Raw genomic sequence first — 21,254 nt, 5'->3', positions numbered from 1 at the left:
GCTTGTGAAATCACGAGTAAACAGTTTGCAAGCAGAATTAATGAGATATTCACTCAACCACTGGCATCATATAATCCTTGTAAACCTATCAGCTTACTTGAACACCACACACGCAATATAAGATGGCAAGTAGAACTATAATCCAACACAGAGGAGATGGAATAGTGAAAGCAAACCATACTCCTTTTTGAGTCCCCGGTGTGTGTGTGTCTATCATACCTGTTCAGGTTTGAGCCCCGGGGGCACCCAGGCATACTCCTCCAGCGCGCAGCCTGAGTCGTCGTCTGAGGTGGAGTTCCTCTGGAAGTCGTACATCAGCTTAGTGATGGTCTTCTCCATCTCCAGAGGCATGGCCGTCACCACATGCTCCTCACGGTGGCACTTACAGTGGACACAGATGTTCCTACAGGACACAGGAACAAAGCAGAAGTCAGTTATCAAAGCTTACAGTGGACACAGATCTTTCTACAGGACACTGGGACAGCGAGCTGAGGTCAGTGATAAGATACCAAAGCTAACATTTGGTGGACATTTGAGAAACTGTTATCCATAGTCCAAGCTCAGTGATATAAAACACTGTCAGCAACCAACCAGGACTTATGCCTTGTACGTATGGCAAAATGTGGGTTGAGTTCAGACCTCTCTCGATGTCCATCTTTGTTTTGAGGGGTTTCCATTGCAAAGCAACAAAGCATGTGAAATCTAATCTCCATGGCAACAAAGCATGTGAAATCTAATCTCCTTGGCAATGGAGCATGTGAAATCTAAACTCCACACAGTTCAAGGGCCAGGGTTCACATGTTTTACAGAGAGAGCAGGATCTCAGAGACATTCTAGGTCCCACAATCCTCTAGGTAACACCAGTGAGTACATAACGACAAACAGGTTAGGGAAATGATTCGCCGAGCTACTGACAGTGATGGAAAGCAGTACTGTAAATACACATTTCTCCTCCTGTCTTTACAAGGTTAGCTTCAAGCGGTTTCAGATGCTCAAACAGGATAAAAATCTGTTCTCATTAATCAAGAACCATGCAACGGATTAACACACCCACACAAGGTATCCGTTCGTTCGCATACAGAACAAGGATTGCAAATGTTTGTAAGAGTGTGGCGCTTCCGTTTTTATGTCCATTCCAATTTAGGTATAATACATGTGACTAGAGCCTTTTTTCACCCTCACCCTTTAAAACAGAATAAACTCAAGTTGTGTACTAGGCCACACACACACACACACAGTGAAAGTCTGTCCAGGCAGCAGACCCTGTAACCGTTGGACACAGAGGGAGGCCCACGGGTCGTATCCACTGACTTCTACTGCCCCTCAGGTAGCCAATCAAAAACAAATTAAAAGTTTATTGGTCACGTACACAGTTTAGCAGATGTTAAAGTGTGTGCAGGGAAATGCTTTTGTTACTAGCGCCTAACAACGCAGTAAAATGTCAAATAATTACACAAATAATCACACACACACACAAAAGAAAATTAAGAATTATTTTTTATCACAAAATGTCGTAACTAATCCAATTAACAAGCCAAATAGCACTGTAAAAGTAATCCAAATATAGTCTATACATATATACACCAGATGAACCTGCACAAGATATACTAAGAATGATATGTACAGAAGTAGATATATTAGAGTGAGCTATGTCAAGAATCCAGTATATAAATAAATATGTGGTGTATAAACGGTGTAACTAAAATAGTAGAAATATTAGAACGAGTAATGTCAAGAATTATTTCAATATATTTAAATACACAGTACAAAACACCATGGCAAATGGACGGAATTGCAGGAAATTAGCTTCCAGAACAGAGTCTGGAATATAAATGTGTGTAAATGGTGTATAGCAGTGGCGGTCAGTGCTGTTTAAGATGAGGGAGGCCAATTTTTTAAAATGAACATGGCCTTTTTTCTACTAGAGCATATTGGATGACTGTCATTCATATTTCATTCACCCTGCTCAATGTAACATTGATAGGTTTAAGATACAACATGATACTAAACATTTTCCTATACCCATCATAATGTTGCTATTGCTAATCTAGGGTGTAATTAGTCCAACAGTTGCAATTGAGAGTTTCTATTGGACAAATTCAGGTAAGTTTATCCCCTTCCTTCCGTTTAGTTTTTCTACAGAATCGGCGGAAGGAATACATCCTTGATCACCACAAACACAGTTCATTTTTCATAGCAGCCACATACAAACAGCACAATCATTTGCTTGTTGTAGAATTCCTTCTCGGACCTTCTCATCCTCTCACCTTTTCCCTTTGCTTGCGTACTTCAGTGTACAATACAACAGCTGTCTGTGACGAAGTAACAAAAAAAACAAGCCAAACCTTCATACCATAACCGCTATCTGCTACACACAGCCAACATCGTTGTAACTAGAGGTCGACCGATTATGATTTTTCAATGCCAATACCGATTATTGGAGGACCAAAAAAAGCTGATACCGATTAAATCGGCCGATTTATATATATATATATATTTGTAATAATGACAATTACAATAATACTGAATGAATACTTATTTTAACTTAATATAATACATAAATAAAATCTATTTGGTCTCAAATAAATATTGAAACATGTTTCATTTGGTTTAAATAATTCAAAAACAAAGTGTTGGAGAAGAAAGTAAATGTGCAATATGTGCCATGTAAAAAGCTAATGTTTAAGTTCCTTGCTCAGAAAATACAGTTGAAGTCAGAAGTTTACATACACTTAGGTTGGTGTCATTAAAACTCGTTTTTCAACCAGTCCACAAATTTCTTTTTAACAAACTATAGTTTTGGCAAGTCGGTTAGGAAATCGACTTTGTGCATGACACAAGTCATTTTACAACAATTGTTTACAGACAGATTATTTCACTATCACAATTACATTGGGTCAGAAGTTTACATACACTAAGTTGACTGTGCCTTTAAACAGATTGGAAAATTCCACAAAATTATGCCATGGCTTTAGAAGCTTCTGATAGGCTAATTGACATCATTTGAGTCATTTGGAGGTGTACCTGTGGATGTATTTCAAGGCATACCTTCAAACTCAGTGCCTCTGCTTGACATCATGGGAAAATCAAAAGAAATAAGCCAAGACCTCAGAATTTTTTTTGTAGACATCCACAAGTCTGGTTCATCATTGGGAGAAATTTCCAAACGCCTGAAGGTACCACGTTCATCTGTACAAACAATAGTATGCCAGTATAAACACCATGGGACCAGCTGTCAGAATGTGTCTCCTTCCTGAGCAGTATGTCTCCTAGAGATTAATGTACTTAGGTGCAAAAAGTACAAATCAATCCCAGAACAACAGCAAAGGACCTTGTGAAGATGCTGAAGGAAACAGGTACAAAAGTATCTATATCCAAAGTAAAAACAAGTCAAATATGGACATAACCTGAAAGGCCACTCAGCAAGGAAGAAGCCACTGCTCCAAAACCGACATAAAAAAGCCAGACTACGGTTTGCAACTGCACATGGGGACAAAGATCAAACTTTTTGGAGAAATGTCGTCTGGTCTGATGAAAAAAAAAATAGAATTGTTTGACCATAATGACCATCGTTATGTTTGGAGGAAAAAGTGGGAGGCTTGCAAGCCGAAGAACACCATCCCAACCGTGAAGCACGGGGGTGGCAGCATCATGTTGTGGGAGTGCTTTGCTGCAGGAGGGACTGGTGCACTTCACAAAATAGACGCATCATGAGGATGGAAAATTGGGGATATATTGAAGCAACATTACAAGACATCGGTCAGGAAGTTAAAGCTTGGTCGCAAATGGGTCTTCCAAATGGGCAATGACCCCAAGCATACTTCCAAAGGTGTGGCAAAATGGCTTAAGGACAACAAATTCAAGGTTTTGGAGTGGTCATTACAAAGCCCTGACCTCAATCCTATAGAAAATGTGTGGGCAGAATTGAAAAAGCATGTGCAAGCAAGGAGGCCTACAAACCGGACTCAGTTACACCAGCTCTGTCAGGAGGAATGGGCCAAAATTCATCCAACTTATTGTGGGAAGCTTGTGCTACCCAAAATGTTTGACCCAAGTTAAACAATTTAAAAGGCGATGCGACCAAATACTAATTGAGTGCATGTAAATCTCTCTCGCTCTCAGTTCGTATTGCAAGAGCTCTGATGGGTTGAAGGACATCCTCCAGAAGTTGAGATGACTCCTGTGTAAGTCTATGGAAGGGGGCAAGAACTGTGAGCTTCCTACGTTTTGTATTGAAGTCAATGTATCCAGAGGAGGACGGTAGCTAGCTGTCCTCTGGCTACACCATGGTTCTACCCCAGAGAGCACTGTTGAGGCTACTGTAGACTTTCATTGCAAAACAGTGTGTTCTAATCAATGATTTGGCAACATGTGAATATATTTAGTATAGTTTTTTCTAAAGATTACAACTTCGTTTCACTATTTTAATATTTATGAAATTCAATGAAGAGGATGGTCCTCCCCTACCTCCTCTGAGGAGCCTCCACTGGTGTATAGCGACAGTATGTGAATAGAAAAGGTGTACAGCAGTAGTTACAGCCTTCAAAAAGTATTCATATCCCTGGACTTACTCCACATTTTGTTGTGTTACAGCCTGAATTCAAAATAGATTCAAAAACATTAAGTTCTCACCCATCTACAGATAATATCCCGTAATGACAAAGTGGAAACATTTGTAGAAATTTGTGCAAACGTATTTAAAATTAAATACAGGAATACCTCATTTACATAAGTATTCAGACCCCTGAGTCAACACTTTGTAGAAACACCTTGGCAGTGATTACAGCTGTGATACCTTCTGGGTGAGTCTCTAAGAATTTTCCACACCTAGATTGTGCAACTTTTTCCCATTGTTCTTTTCAAATTCTTCTAGCGCTGTCAAACGAGTTCCAGATCAATTGCTAGACAGCCATTTTCAGGTCTTTCCATAGATTTTCAAGTAGATTTAATTAAGAACTAACTTAGCCATTAAGGAACATTCACTGTCTATTTGGTAAGCAACTCCAGTGTAGATTTGGCTTTGTGTTTTAGGTTATTGTCTTGTTGAAAGGTGAATTCATCTCCCAGTGTCTGGTGGAAAGCAGACAACCAGGTTATCCTCTAGGATTTTGCCTGTGCTTAGCGCCATTCCGTTTATTTTTTAAGTCGATTACAAGCATACCCCTAACATGATGTAGCCATCACTATGCTTGGAAATATGGAGAGTGGTCCTCAGTAATGTGCTGTATTGGAATTGCCACAACCATAACACTTTGTATTCAGGACAAAAAACGTATTGCTTTGTCACATTCTTTGCAGTATTACTTTAGTTCTTTGTTGCAAACAGGATGTATGTTTTGGAATATTTTTATTCTGTAAATGCTTTCTTCCATTCACTCTGTCATTTAGGTTAGTTTTGTGGAGTAACTACAATGTTGTTGATCCATCCTCAGTTTTCTCCTATCACAGCCATTAAACTCTGACTGTTTTAAAGTCACCATTGGCCTAACGGTGAAATCCCTGAGAGATGTCCTTCCTCTCCGTCAACTGAGTTAGGAAGGATTCCTGTATCTTTGCAGTGACTGGGAACATTAATACACCATCCAAAGTATAATTAATAACTTCACCATGCTAAAAGGGATATTCAATGTCAGATTTGTTTACTTGTACCCATCTACCAATAGGTGCCCATTTGAAAGGCATTGGGAAATCTTCCTGGTCTTTGTGGTTGAATCTGTGTTCACTACTCGACTGAGGGACCTTACAGATAATTGTGTGCGGGGTACAGAGATAGGGTAGTAATTAAAAAATCATATATTAAACATTATTATTGCACACAGAGTGGGTCCATGCAACTTATTATGTGACTTGTTAAGCACATTTTTAGTCTTGAACTTATTTAGGATTGCCATAAAAGGGGTTGATTACTTACTGACTCAAGACATTTCAGCTTTTAAATTTGTAATTCATTTGTAAATTACCCTTTGACATTATGGGGTATTGTGTGTAGGCCATTGACACAAAATCTAAATGTAATACATTTTAAATTCAGGCAGTAACACAACAAAATGTGGAGAAAGTCTAGGGGTGTGAATCCTTTCTGAAGGCAATACAGTATATACTAGAATACAATATATACATATAAAGTGGGTAAAACAGTATGTAAACATTATTAAAGTGACCAGTGTCCAATGACTATGTACATAGGGCAGCAGTCTCTAAGGTGCAGAGTAGAGTACCGGATGGTATCCGGCTAGTGACATGTCTAAGGTTCAGGGCAGGGTACTCCATCCCATTACACAGACAGATGCCCGGTGGGCAGCACAGGATAAGGAATAGGGGCTTAGACTTCTTTGACGGAAAGATCAAGACAGAGAGACTCTTACATGCAAACCTCACCGGACGCGTGCGTGAGCGTTGCAAAATTCATTTACACACGTTATTCAGTCCTTTCTCCCACACCGCTTGTGCACGTGAACGAGTGTCTGTGTAGCCAGGCCCTAAAATAGAACTTGATTATGCAAGTCCCCTCATTATTGGATATCAGGAAGATACAAACCCACATGGATGCTTGAAAGACAAACGAGGAGAGCAACAGCTAGCTGACTAAATATCCATGGATGTTTCATGTGTGTTTCGACCTGCCCCCAAATTAACATAATATACAAATGCTTGACCTGGACTGAAATAGGGACTGGTATTCATTTTGGGTGCCAGTATTGTTTACATGTAGGTGCATGAGCTCCACAATACATTTGAGCTAATGTTCTATAAAAGGAATAGGAGCTTAAGCAGTAGAAATTTGAGGTGCCGGTACTCAGCTCCAGTGAGCACCTGTCCAAGTCAAGCACTGGTTAAATAAACTAGTGATGCATGGCTGGGGACCACTACATAAATCTCTGCTTCTTCACTACCCTTGGGCAAGGGCAATCTACCTGATCTCCTGGAGGTGATTGGCTTCAGAGCAGTGTGCATGAATATTAAATCAACATATGAATGAATACTGAAATGCCAAGACATCTCATCTATGAATATTGATGGGAGTGGTAAGTAGTACATGGAGCCAGGCCTCGGTTTGCAGACTAAGTCATCAGCTCTCTGACAACCAGCCTGTCCATACAGGAGAGGGAGAATTAAACAGCCCATCCTAGCGGTGGGACACCTAGCCTGGGGCTACAGAGTCCTCTCATTACAATACAGCAGTTCTCCATCATTACTAATGGATGTGGGATTAGAGACACATGTACGTACGTACACACACTGTACAAATAATCTAGTTGTTTCAACTAATTATTATTAAATTGACTGATTCCAGTCTTTTTAGTTTCCTCAACTTTTTGATCAAAGTGTTTATTTTTTATTTTGATTGAATATTAAAACATACAATCTACTTGCAGTGAACATTTACATTACATTCAGTCATCAAACAGACTCCCATCCAGAGCGGCCCACAGAAGCAACCAGGGTCAACGCCCTGCCCAAGGGCACATTTAAAGATCTCCCACAAGGTCAAAACATGGACCCGAACCAGCCACCTATCCGCCACATAAATCATAACAGCAAGGCCAACTGAATACGTTTGAGTGCATGTATGGCACTATTTACAAAGTAAATCTCAGTTCTGTTAAAAGTACACTCAAGTAAAACTATTTTATTTATCATAGTGATTAACATTAACACAGAGTAATATGCCCCACTAACATTAGACAACTATACAGAAAACCTTTAAATTGCTGAAATAAGTCAATCAAATCAATAGTCAGATGAACTGATAATTGACACAGACATGGTGGCAAAGCAGGAAGATCCCAGGTGAGGACGTGTTGAAAAGTAATTACTGTATACATGCACAATGTAATCATGTTGGTCAAATATGTACGTTTAAAACATTGTATGTCAAAGCACCGTCTGTGTGTAACTAGTTCCACAGCCATTTTTTTTATGAAGATACCAAAATAATAATATCTAGTTGAATGAACATATGAGTCAAGTTGAGCAAACACGCCATTTTAAGTTAACTTAATTTGTGCCGAAGTTCTCTTAAGTTGGAGTCTGCATCAACTAAAAATGTTAAGTTCAGGTAACACTGACCGAAAAGTAGAACCAGTGGAACCAGTGACTTAATCATTTTACAGTATGCACATATATGCACACACACCAACATACTAAATGTACGTTAGAACACGGAGAGATGATTCAGAGGGTACAAAAACATGACAAATAAAATAGAAAAAAAACATTACACACACATCTCCTACTCCTTTTCATGCAAGGGGCTCCTTCTGCCTTTGGGTGGAGAACAGGCTTGGAGATAGGGGTTTAAATATAGCCTGGAGGAGTACATTGGGCATGGGGGAGAGTGTTTCACACTGCATTCCCGGAGTGTCTCTGTTTTAAAATGATACAGACAGAGGCCTTATAAACACCAACCCAATTGTTATCATCGTCTTTGAACTGGACATGGGAGCACGAGGGTTGGAGTCCCATGGGACCTGTGAGCCTGTCTCTCTCCAGATGTATAGGGCCATCATCCAGTGATTCACCTTCCAAACATCTGATCTCCCTGCATCAGGATTGGCAGAGATATGCCCAGGGCCTAAGCCCCTGATTTACAACAAGGTGCACATCACTGGGATTTCTATCCTGAAACAATACCCCATGTTACACTGGTCATCTACATGACTTCAATACAAGTCAAGTATATAACCAACGCCTTCTAAAAAAAACTCCACAAAGTAAAAGGTAAGAAAATGAAATAAATGAAGTAGACTGGCCTTTCCTCTCCTGGGGCAGATAAAGCCTCCCATGGTCAGAGCGGAACACCGCAGGAAGCTTCTAATGACTGGAAGGTATCTGAGTGGACAGTAATCGCTGAGACTGTGATGTAAGCAGACAATCAGTCACCACCACAGTGTTAATCATTGCATTGCTCCTCTACATCACCCTGGCAACAGCCAAGTTAAACAGCTACACTCTGACACACTGCCACAGTCAGTCAGTTGACACACCAACCCGTAAAGACCCTGTCCACTGGTGAAGCTAACGCCCAAGAAATGACTGACCCACACACAGACAAGTTCCTACTAGACTAGAGATACTTATTGTTTTGTTTTCAGTATTATTCACCACTGTGGAACTCTTAATAACCACCTATCGACTGGTTGGTACAAATCCTCTGAGGTACTGGTACAAATCCTCTGATGTACTGGTACAAATCCTCTGCCAAGTCAGGGACATCTCAAGAGGTTGGGTTGCGTGGTGGTGCCATTCATTTAACTAACCCAATATTAACAGTTTCATTTGCCATAGGGCAAGGTGTCATCCAGGCTCTTAAACACCTCCTCTAAAGTGTTCGACACATCCACAACCCTTGCCTTCCTGAAAAACAGCCATGGAGCTGAGTGGGCTTGATGTGGTATCCGAAAGGAACCCCATTCCCGACTAATTCCAGAGCAGCTCCCAGAACCACTGCTGTGTTTCTGTGTCATCATTCCAGACAGCATGTTTAAATGGCAGCTCAGAGGAGAGGAGAAGGAGAAAAAAGGTTCAGAGGAACAGCTGGAGGCAGGCAGCAGCCAAATTTCTATTATTTCTGCTTCTTTTGTTTTCTCTGGACAGGCAGGGAAAATAGGAGGACAGATTATTTCTCTATTTTTTAAATGCCTTTTGTTCTAAAATCAGATGGGCATTTCCTTTCAGTGTATTTAGTCTTAAATTGTCCTAATTTAGTAATTTATTGAAGCAGACATGTTCAGCTTTAATCAGTGTTAAACTGGATTGCACTACATTCCAAAGAGGAATCAAACAAAAAAAGGTGTTTATTAGTAGCTAATTACTGGGGACTCAATCCAATATATTCAATCTAAATGGAGATTAGGCCTGCACCCACCTGCCGCAATAAATAATAATCCATTATTCTTGTCCAACACACACACACTCCATAAAATATACATTGACTGAACACTATCAAAGAATGTACGTAATCTCACTACACCTTTATAGAATTTGTAAAGGTTTAGTGTCAGAAGTGCAGGAAGTGAGAGAGGACTATATATTTATGTAACATTAACTGAGCATGGCAGCTTTATACCAGATGACCATGTTACTTATTCATAAGTGTTACTTGTTCGGTAACTGCTACAGATGCATGGTATGTCACATGGGGGCAGGTTTTCAGGCTCCTGAGACCTCAGTCCTTATACGGAACTGTAGCTATGCTGTTCTCATGCGATATTGTCAAGCTGTCATTGGGGAACCAATCTGTGCAAACTATCTGCAAATTTGAAATGCTGACAAACACAACTAGTCTAAACATGACTTAAAACAGTGGACCAGATTAAACAATCTCATGGTGTTGAAAGGGTATGGTCAAAAACCGACCTGACATTATTTTGCACATCAAGACTGATAAGATGGTTGGTTGCCTATGAGCCGAGGCTACCTGTAGTCTAAATGTCTGTTTCAGAGCAATTCGGCCTGATATCTCCATTACCCCTGGACTCTCGGGCCAGCTGCTGGAGTGTCCCATTATTTCCCAAAATCCGTTCATATGCTAATCCAAAATGACCTATCCTGACTCAATCAATCCCGCGTCCAGACCATAGAGGCAACACAACAAAGACTAATCCCACTGAAAAAAAAACTGGTTAGCTTGACCGCCGCGCCACGAAGAGTAGAAAGAGAAAATGGATAACAACACATCCATTACGGAGGATAGTCTATGAGTCAGTAAGGTGAAAATTAGTGAGACCGTCAGTGCAACTATTGCGTACGAGCAAAAAAAATGTAACGTTCAAATAAAAAAAATATATTACAGAATAATCAGTGTAATTGCTTAGTAGTTGCAAAGTAAATATGATTGCCTAGTTCTAAATCATGAATAGGCCTACCTAGTCGTTAAAATACAATGCACCTCATACCTCACTGATGTTGATATGATTTAGTTTAAATCGAGCACACCACGAATGAGCCACAGACTACATTGTAGCACACATCTTGCAGTCAGGAAATATCAAACCCTTACTAAACACGACCTTTCAACGGCAGTAAAAGTTCACTCAAACTGGCAATGTTGATTAAACTTGGCCACAGTTTAAAACCTGAAATAGATACTGTCTTGAAGGTCCGGACACAACAGCGCGCAAAGATAGCCTTGTCAGCTGTGTAAATAACAGATTGGTACAAAATAACGGAGCCACAAACGGTAAAATGTAGTCAATGCTTACCTTATCACCAAGTAGGTCTGAGGGAGAGCATGGCTATGCACCCGGTGAGAATAGCTTTCAACCACACTTTCCTCATTGCAAGCCTTTTCATAGTCTACTATATTCCTGCCACACAATTTTACGAATCCTGCACTCTCACTCTCTGGTCAGTGCGAAGGCGCAATCTGTTCCTCTAGGCTACTGTCTTCTTCGCTCTGCGAGCCTTTTTGTCAAGCTGTTCCGCAAACACATTCACCAAGCGCAAGGATTGGTAAAGCGACACAAAACCCAATAAGCGGTTAAACACAAATACCCCTACATTTAGTCCACCTACATTGAGATAATGCAATAGCCTTAACTTTGTAGATTACGTTTCGAACGAATCCAAAGCAATAATTTACGGAGGCAGCAACAGAAAGCTAGAAAGTTGAAAAAACATCCACAGGGACTCCTTTACCGTATGCGCTTAGTTAAGGAGCGCTGAGCAGGGGACTTGCTCACCCTGAGTGACTGGCTGAATAACGGAGTAGCCTGTCCTTGCCACCCCCCACACCCACCCCTCTCGAATGCTAATGACCATCCGTGATGTCAGCAAGTCACCATCCCAACACTGGTATAATTAGCGGCGTGAATGACTGGTGTTTTGGAGTCATTTGCATGCAAATTAAACAATTTCACTGAATCAACTGCCCCAGGGCAGCCAGCTAGAGAGCGAGAAAGGGAATAGGAGGACCGTGCGGTATTGGATGGATTGCCAAAGACTCCAGCCACCCTAGTCATAAGACTGTTCTCTCTGCTACCGCACGGCAAGCGGTACCGGAGCGCCAAGTCTAGGTCAAAAAGCCTTCTTAATAACAGCTTCTACCCCCAAACCATAAGACTCATGAACAGCTAATCAAATGGCTACCCAAACTCTTTGCATTGCCTGCCCCCCTCCCACCCCCACATTTTTACACTGCTGCTACTCTCTGTTTATTATATATGCAGTCATTTTACCTCTACCTGCATGTACATATTACCTCAATTACCTTGACAAACTGGTGCCCCTGCACATTGACTCTGTACCGGTATCCCCTGTATGTAACCTCTCTACTGTTATTTTATTGTTTCTCATCAATTATTTGTTCATTTCTATTTTCTTTTTTTTTCTTCTAATTTTTTAAAAACTTCAGTTTATTTTAATAAATACTTTCTTTACACTTATTCTTCTTAAAACTGCATTGTTGGTTAAGGTAAGGGCTTGTAAGTAAGCATTTCACTATACCTGTTGTATTCGGTGCATGTGACAAACATTGATTTGGAAACAAAATGCATATAACAATTACCAAAATAATGGAGGAGAAGGGTTATAGATAGCCTATAGCTTACAGAACACTAGTGCGGAATAGAGTAAGGTAACCAAACCTTTTGGTATTTTATTAGGATCCCCATTAGCTGTTGCAAAAGCAGAAGCTACTCTTCCCCCTGCCCTTATTTCCCAATACACTGTAGCCGAAGAGGTCCTATTATATACTGCTTAGTTAGTTATCAAATGTTTATCAACAGATTTAGAAGAAATACATTGTTACAAGGCCTCTCAAATAGCTTCCCGAGCATTGGACTAGTAACTGAAAGGTTGCAAGTTCGAATCCCCGAGCTGACAAGGTACAAATATGTCATTCTGCCCCTGAACAAGGCAGTTAACCCACTGTTCCTAGGTCGTCATTGAAGATAAGAATTGACTGACTTGCCTAGTTAAATAAAGGTCCAATAAATAAACAACCAGAAGTGAACAATAGCTTTCACCTTTCAGCTCTTCCACAACAGTGAACATGAGGGAATGGAGACAGGCAAGACAGTTATTGAACACTAGGCAATTGGAACATAGTTTAGAGACAAAACAATTCATATTGACCTTGTACTTCCATCATAAAACAACTTTCAAATGAAGAAACAATGACATACAGTATAAGCAGTTGTAAGAACTATAAACTGGGTGATAGGGGTCTGTCGGTTTGGGACCAAAATAAATAGTTACACTTTTGGAATGAAATCAGTGTGTCAAGTTTCAAACCAAAATATTAATTTGACTTACTCTCTAACTTTTGTATAATTTCAGCCAGTAGTTTTGAAAGTGGTGCTCACGAGCCAAAAGTGGTACCCGTTTTTTTGTGTACTTGTGTATCCAATTGTGTACTACATCATCCATTTAGTGTGATATGTTATGAGTTTTGCCATTTATATTATATCATACACATTTAGAAATTTGTGTGATATGTTCCAAATCCTATTCCTGCAATATGTTTCAAATTTGTTGGGCTTTAGATCCCGGAGTGCATCTTTTTTTTAAAACATTTTTGAAATAAAACCCCCTTTTTCTCCCCAATTTCATGGTATCCAATTGTTAGTAATTACTATCTTGTCTCATCGCTACAACTCCCGTACGGGCTTGGGAGAGATGAAGGTCAAAAGCCATGCGTCCTCCGAAACACAACCCAACCAAGCCGCACTGCTTCTTAACACAGCACATCCAACCCGGAAGCCAGCCGCACCAATGTGTCGGAGGAAACACAGTGCACCTGGCGACCTGGTTAGTGTGCACTGCGCCCGGCCTGGTGCGCGATGAGACAAGGATATCCCTACCGGCCAAACCCTCCCTAACCCGGACGACGCTAGGCCAATTGTGCATCGCCCCACGAACCTCTCGGTCGCGGCCGGCTGCGACAGAGCCTGTGCGCAAACCCAGAGTCTCTGGTGGTACAGATAGCGCTGCGATGCAGTGCCCTAGACCACTGCGCCACCCAGGAGGCATCTTTAACTATGGAAAGTCAATCAACATTAATTATTCCATTTGGGATGTGATTTGGTATTGATCGGTTTATTTGTGGACTCAACCTGCAATTAAAAGGGACTAAATAAACAGGCTGATTGTTCTCTACTAGATTAATTCTATCTTGGCTATTTTGGTTAGTCGTAATTTACAAACACTTGCATGGCTCTAAGCCTGTAATACTATCTGAGCTCCTTTCCAGAATCAGTGTTAGGAGTGTTTAACAATGTCTGACTGCTGCTGCTAATTTGCTTATTTGTCTTGCATTGAATGTGGTTGATTTCAAAGGGGAAACGGTGCAATGAGGGGGAGTTTGTAATTAAATCAAGATGTGTTTATTCTTCCTCAAAAGCCTCTGCACTGCTTTAGCCAAGAGCCAACAAGTAAAGTAAAAAAACAAAACCCTTTGAAACAGTGGTTGAACGCTGTATAAACAGTTTGTGAAGCTGGTAAAACCAGCCGGTGGCTCTGAACGACCTCCACAGTTTGAGGAAGACGCAGTCTTCTTTCCGTTCTCCTTTACCTCCTTGAGTCAGCCTACAGCTTTTGCTCCCAATGCTGTGTCTGGCTTGGATTCCATCTTCACACGTGGCAGACCGCCTCTCCCTGGCCTGCACGTCTTTTAGCCCCACACACAAGAGTATCAATTGCCCCTCATCCTGAACTTAGGGCCTTTCCACAGGATTTTATGAGGAACTGTAAGTGACAGCGTCCCCACTCCTCATAGCCACAGAGCGGATCAGCTGGTCTGGGGACCGTTGCTAACCTCATATGGGCTCTCCACTTTCCCAATACACTTATCCAGGGCCTGTAACTGCTTTAATGCTCTAATAAAAATGTAGAGGCCAGCTTGGGAAACATGCCACAGATAACATTTACTTTACTGTAGGCATGCAGTGTCTTTGCATGGTCATTTTAGTCGAGGAGTACAAGTTTACTCCCTTCCAAAGCATGTAGGAGCATATCAGTGCTTTTGTCCCGATCAAAGCACAAGATGAACGATAGTGCATACTTACTGCCCCGAGGGATGAACAAGCCATGTCAAATATGTTTTATAGTTGCACTTCCTGAGAGGATCTTATCATACACCAATATTATATAAACCTTACCAAGGAACGAACTAAAGTAACAACAAAAAAAATATCTGTCACTATAACAAAGAGAAATGGCTCCAATGGCCCGAGTTGACCCACAATTTCATGTAACACCACCCTCTTCTCTCCTTTCATGTGGGAAATGCTGATGATGACTATCACTGAGTCAACACCAAGGCAGCTGAATCTCACCCCAACAGCTGATCACTAAGGAGAGAAGAGAGCAAGAGAGGAGAGATAGAGAAAAGAGATTGAGAGAGAGAGAGCAAGAGAAAATAGAGGGAGAGAGAGCAAGCAAGAGAGAGAGAAATAAAGAACACTCCTTTTCTGGTGTGTATAGATATCTACATTCTGGTGTGTATAGATATCTACATTCTGGTGTGTATAGATATCTACATTCTGGTGTGTATAGATATCTACATTCTGGTGTGTATAGATATCTACATTCTGGTGTGTATAGATATCTACATTCCTTTTTAGTGACTGGGCTGGGCTTGCATCAAAGCAGTTGGGACCATCAAGCAAGTTAGATTGATCCAACTTCCTTTCCCACAGACTAGACATATTTACAGCCTCAGATAGGGATTTAAGGGGTTGGAGTAATTCCCCAAATCTCTGCTACCGCTTTTAGAAGTCTCTTCCAGCGGGTTTACCCATGTACTCTGTCCTTAGAGTAGAGGGTCTGAGGCTGTGGATGGATACAAAGCTCAAGAGCACTTCTACAATAGTGTTCACAGCAGATAAGTGACTATTACACACTCCATGTTGAATGTTAAATGGATTAATTCTACACGGTTTGAGCGGCATAATTGTATTTTTATAGGGGGAGAGAAAAGTTTAGCCAGTTTGTTGAAATTATAATTTGCTTGGGGGTTCGTGAACAGGGAGAGAGTGTTGTCCTGCTCCAACTCGATTCATGGAGGGGCCCTCAGATCTGGAGTGATCTTGAGGAGAGGCTCCTGATGGGTAGGCTATTTCTGCCCCTGCTGGCCCACTTAAAACAAGAGGTCTTCAGCATGGAGAAACGTGTAGCTTGGGCCCCATCCATCTCAAGCCACAGGAAGCCTGGCTTTCAGGGGCTGTGGAGCACGTTCCTCAGTCCACAGTACCCTACTCTACCCCTGTCTCTCTGAGTTTTCCCAGTCCTACATGCGGATTCTGATTAAAAACATAACTGGGTCACACTTTCCTCTGGTTGAAAAAGGGGTGGGACTTAGTAAAGGTATGCGTAGATGCACAGGGAAATAACGACTGATAAACTTGAAAAATGTAGAAAGAAATGGTTTCAAATCAACGTGAAATAGGAAAATTAAAAAGTGAACCACCTGCTGTCTAAACCTCCCACACCAAACATACAAGGGCAGTTTCATGACTAAGCTCCCATTCATCCACCAGTGGGAGGAATAATCCCTAGTCATGTCGGCCATGTGGGTGTCAGTACCTCAATGGGTGATCGCTCCCATTCAGTTAGACTGCAGGGTTCTGGAACACCACACAGAGTTCTATTCCAGAAATCTCTCCTCCCTGGAGCTCCGCAGCCCTCTCCTTTCTCCCTGCAGTCGCCATGCGGAGAGGAGTGACCAGATGTTCATTAATAAAGGATATGATCACCCTCATTAGGGTGACCACAGCAGTGCAACAACACCAGCAGCTTGATACATTATTGCCTCATTTTGTTTGAGAACGTCACAGAACACACAAAACCCATAGTGGAAACTATACTAAAGCCTCAGACACACTCTACAACACCACAGCCAGGTATGCAGAACAACAGTACATGCTGATAATGCATACTACTTGGAGAGAAATAGAAGATGCAAAATTGAACACAATATGTGGTCTAGGACAAAGACGTAGACTTGTTTTCATGTTGAACATCAATAGAGAGTAAAAATCCTCAGGTCGGTTGGCCCAGTGATTTAAACACAGCCGTGTGATTATCTTCTTCTATTTAAGCCAATCACTTGGGTAGTGCTCCAATTTCTCCAGAGGCTCCTGTAACGGTTTAAACTTGAGCCATCCAAACTTTTAGTTAAATAAACCCTTGCTCAAGTATGCCATGTTTAAATATTTAGTTTGAGAAAGACTGGCTGGAAGGGGAGAAGGATCAGTCAAACAGTGGTGGGTCTGATTGAGCGGTTCTGTCTGTCCATTCTAGTCCAGGACCAGGAGGGAGTACAGTGCTCTGCTTATGTCCACTTACAGCTCCGTTTGATTTGCAATTTGTTAGCAACACAATTCAAGGCCATGGCAGAACATTCCTCAGACAACTGTCTAGAGGACACTTTTCCTCCTCGTTGTTGCACGAATAAGAACATGTAGTAGACTAAGAAAACAGAACATAAGTCATGCTTACTAAGTTTTTACAAATGACATTTTAAAAATCAGTCAGATGTCATTTGTGCAGTAAGTAGGAACTGAAAGTATGTCCCTATTCAATTTCCAATGGCAAAGACAATATAGGGAAGAGAGATGGGGAAAAAAAAAGAATTCTGAACAGTTAGTCCTCGGGGTTTTGCCTGCTACATAAGTTCTGTTATACTCACAGACATGATTCAAACAGTTTTAGAAACTTCAGTGTGTTTTCTATCCAGATCTATTAATAATATGCATATCTTATATTCTTGGCATGAGTAGCAGGAAGTTGAAATTGGGCACGCTATTTATCCAAAAGTGAAAATTCTGCCCCCTAGCTTTAAGAGGTTATTAAATTCCCACAGGGGAATTATGTTTTTAGTACTACAGGCTATTTTGGATTAAAATTCATTTAATTGATGAGGTTTTTCAGAATAAAGTAAAAGCGAAGGTGTGTAGAGTCAGGATTGAATAGACTTTGAATAGACGTCTGATATGAACAGATGACATTGGAGAAGGAGAAAAGGGGGATTTAATATACTGAATCTGATTTCAGAGCTTATCTAAGTGGCCAATAGAAATATAAAGAGGATGACTTCCTGACCACATAACAGAGGTTCTGTGAGGGGGGTCCTCATCCAATCAACAGTGTTTCATCTCACCCAACCCTGAAATAAAACAACCACCCATCCAATTCACCAACTACAAAAACAACAGCTCACTTTGGTCAGGCCATTTATTCCACCCAAGGTCCATTTCATTATCAGATTTCCTGCAATAAGCTGTGATGACACATGCTCCATGTCGATATGACCACCGCTGCTTTCTCCACAGGAGCTGTCTTGCCCAGCTCCGGTGGCAGTTATGGACCGGTAACTGAAGAGGGATTGGCATTCCAGGATCAACAGAGTATGTGTCAGGGTAGGGAGTTATCCAGATTTTCATACCACTTCCATACAATACCGGGGTATACGATATTAACGAATGTGCAAACAGGGGGCACTAGTTCATACACACACACACACACACACACACACACACACACACACACACACACACACACACACACACACACAGTTAAAGTTGGAAGTTTACATACACTTTAGCCAAATACATTTAAACTCAGTTTTTCACAATTCCTGACATTTAATCCTAGTAAAAATTCCCTGTCTTGGGTCAGTTAGGATCACCACTTTATTTTAAGAATGTGAAATGTCAGAATAATAGTAGAGAGAATGATTTATTTCAGCCTTTATTTCTTTCATCACATTCCCAGTGGGTCAGAAGTTTACATACACTCAATTAGAATGTGGTCGCATTGACTTTAAATTGTTTAACTTGGGTTAAATATTTCGGGTAGCCTTCCACAAGCTTCCCACAATAAGTTGGGTACATTTTGGCCCATTCCTCCTGATAGAGCTGGTGTAACTGAGTCAGGATTGTAGGCCTCCTTGCTCGCACACGCTTTTTCAGTCCTGGCCACACATTTTCTATGGGATTGAGGTCAGGGCTTTGTGATGGCCACTCCAATACCTTGAATTTGTTGTCCTTAAGCCATTTGCCACAACTTCGGAAGTATGCTTTGGGTCATTGTCCATTTGGAAGACCCATTTGCGACCAAGCTTTAACTTCCTGGCGGATGTCTTGAGATGTTGCTTCAATATATCCACATCATTTTCCTCCCTCGTGATGCCATCTATTTTGTGAAGTGCAACAGTCCCTCCTGCAGCAAAGCGCTCCCACAACATGATGCTGCCACCCCCGTGCTTCATGGTTGGGATGGAGTTCTTCGGCTTGCAAGCCTGCCCCTTTTCCTCCAAACATAACGATGGTCAATATGGCCAAACAGTTCTATTTTTGTTTCATCAGGCCAGAGGATATTTCTCCAAAAAGTACTATCTTTGTCCCCATGTGCAATTGCCAACTGTAGTCTGGCTTTTTTATGGCGGTTTTGGAGCAGTGGCTTTTTCCTTGCTGAGCGGCCTTTCAGGTTATGTCGATATAGGACTCGTTTTACTGTGGATATAGATACTTTTGTACCAGTTTCCTCCAGCATCTTCACAAGGTCCTTTGCTGTTGTTCTGGGATTGATTTGTACTTTTCGCACCAAAGTACATTCATCTCTAGGAGACAGAATTCGCCTCCTTCCTGAGCGGTATGACGGCTACGTGGTCCCATGGTGTTTATACTTGCGTACGATTGTTTGTACAGATAAGCATGGAACCTTCAGGCATTTGGAAACTGTTCCCAAGGATGAACCAGACTTGTGGGGGTCTACAATATTTTTTTTTCTGAGGTCTTGGCTGATTTCTTTTGATTTTCCCATGATGTCAAGCAGAGGCACTGAGTTTGAAGGTATGCCTTGAAATACATACACAAGTACACCTCCAATTGACTCAAATTATGTCAATTAGCCCATCAGAAGCTTCTAAAGCCAGGACATAATTTTCTGGAATTTTCCAAGCTGTTTAAAGGCACAATCAACTTAGTGTATGTAAACTTGTGACCCACTGGAATTGCGATACAGTGAATTATCTGTTGGTAAACAAGTGTTGTAAAATTACTTGTGTCATGCACAAAGTAGATGTCCTAACCGACTTACCAAAACTATAGTTTGTTTAAAAGAAATTTGTGGAGTGGTTGAAAAATTAGTTTTAGTAACTCCAACCTAATTCCGACCTATTCCGACTTCAACTGTGCACGCACGCACCCACACATAAAACTATTTAGGCATTAGGGATCTTGATCCAGGAGGGATTGAATGTCTCTGCTGTAACCAACAAGCTTGATCTTGACATCTAGCCACTTAGCTACAAATTAGCAAACCAAATGCATAGCTGGAGCCCTGAGGTGGATATAATTTAGTTCACATCTAAGATTTCTAATAGTTATACTTATATACTTATAAGCAGTGTCATAGTGTCACACTTCCACCCCCCCCGCAGCCCCCACCCCAAAAATCTATATACATATATATATATATTTTTAAAGATATTGGTATTTTGAAATATCCCGGTATAAGGTATAAACAGTATATCACCCAAGCCTAGTATGTGTTGTGTTGAGACTAGTGCGTTAGCAACACAAGGACTGATTGGAGAAGGTCTGAGACAGCACTAAGGAATAAGGAATAGATGACTCATTCAGCATCCACGTGTACTGTGTAATCATGAAAACTCAGCAGAAAACACAAATACACGCACACACACTCACACTCACACTCAAAGACAATCCAACAAAAGGTAGAGGCATTGAGACACTCAGGAGCCCCTCCACCACGTTCCACAGAACTGAAGACTGCCGTTACTGCTACTCTTCCATCTGTCTTTCCCTGCTACTCACTGTAGCTTCTATTACTTCCCCTTGTGTAGACTTTGGCCCATTAGAAATCAGTGAGAGCAACACCCTGAGACGAACTAAATGACCCAGGTACAAGGCTGTTTATATAATCCCGGCCTGCCATTCGCCCCTGTTTATTTGAACTACGAACAGCACCATCCATGTGTGTGTGGAGGGGGAAGGCAAGGTCGGCTATTCTAAAGCATATCCTGTGTCCTGCCCCTTTCACACTCCTCCACGCTCTTAGCACACTTTTCACAGCGCGTTTATCTCCCAGCAGGCGCCGGCGCTCCTTTGCTTCTCCAGGCACAGATAGTCCTCTGTGTGCCCAGCCAGGGTTGCACGGCAGAGAGAGAACAAACGCCCCCCTGCCTTCCTGAAGCCACAGAGCACTGTGGCCCACATATGGGTAGTACTCTTTCAGCTTTTGACCACTGCCTGCTAGTCCCTCTCCAGATCCCTCCACTGCACAAT

The 21,254-nt window shown here is 41.4% G+C and overlaps 1 protein-coding gene across 3 annotated transcripts in view; it reads right to left on the bottom strand.

The window, feature by feature from the left end:
- Positions 1-21,254, bottom strand: part of LOC112219113 (prickle-like protein 2) — a 107,477-nt gene that overhangs the window by 12,642 nt on the left and 73,581 nt on the right. For 2 of the 3 annotated variants that reach the window (XM_024380328.2, XM_024380341.2), the window contains one exon: positions 220-403. In XM_024380328.2, the coding sequence (XP_024236096.1) occupies positions 220-351 (132 nt within the window). In that variant the 5' untranslated portion in view covers positions 352-403. Of the gene's footprint in view, positions 1-219; positions 404-11,204; positions 11,726-21,254 lie in introns of those variants that run through there. The other variant, XM_024380336.2, reaches the window with a different exon arrangement.

The sequence above is a fragment of the Oncorhynchus tshawytscha genome, linkage group LG02, assembly GCF_018296145.1.
Source record: "Oncorhynchus tshawytscha isolate Ot180627B linkage group LG02, Otsh_v2.0, whole genome shotgun sequence".
Taxonomy (NCBI): domain Eukaryota; kingdom Metazoa; phylum Chordata; class Actinopteri; order Salmoniformes; family Salmonidae; genus Oncorhynchus; species Oncorhynchus tshawytscha.
Note: the sequence above shows the minus strand (reverse complement) of the source record. Positions and strands in the feature narration are given on the sequence as shown.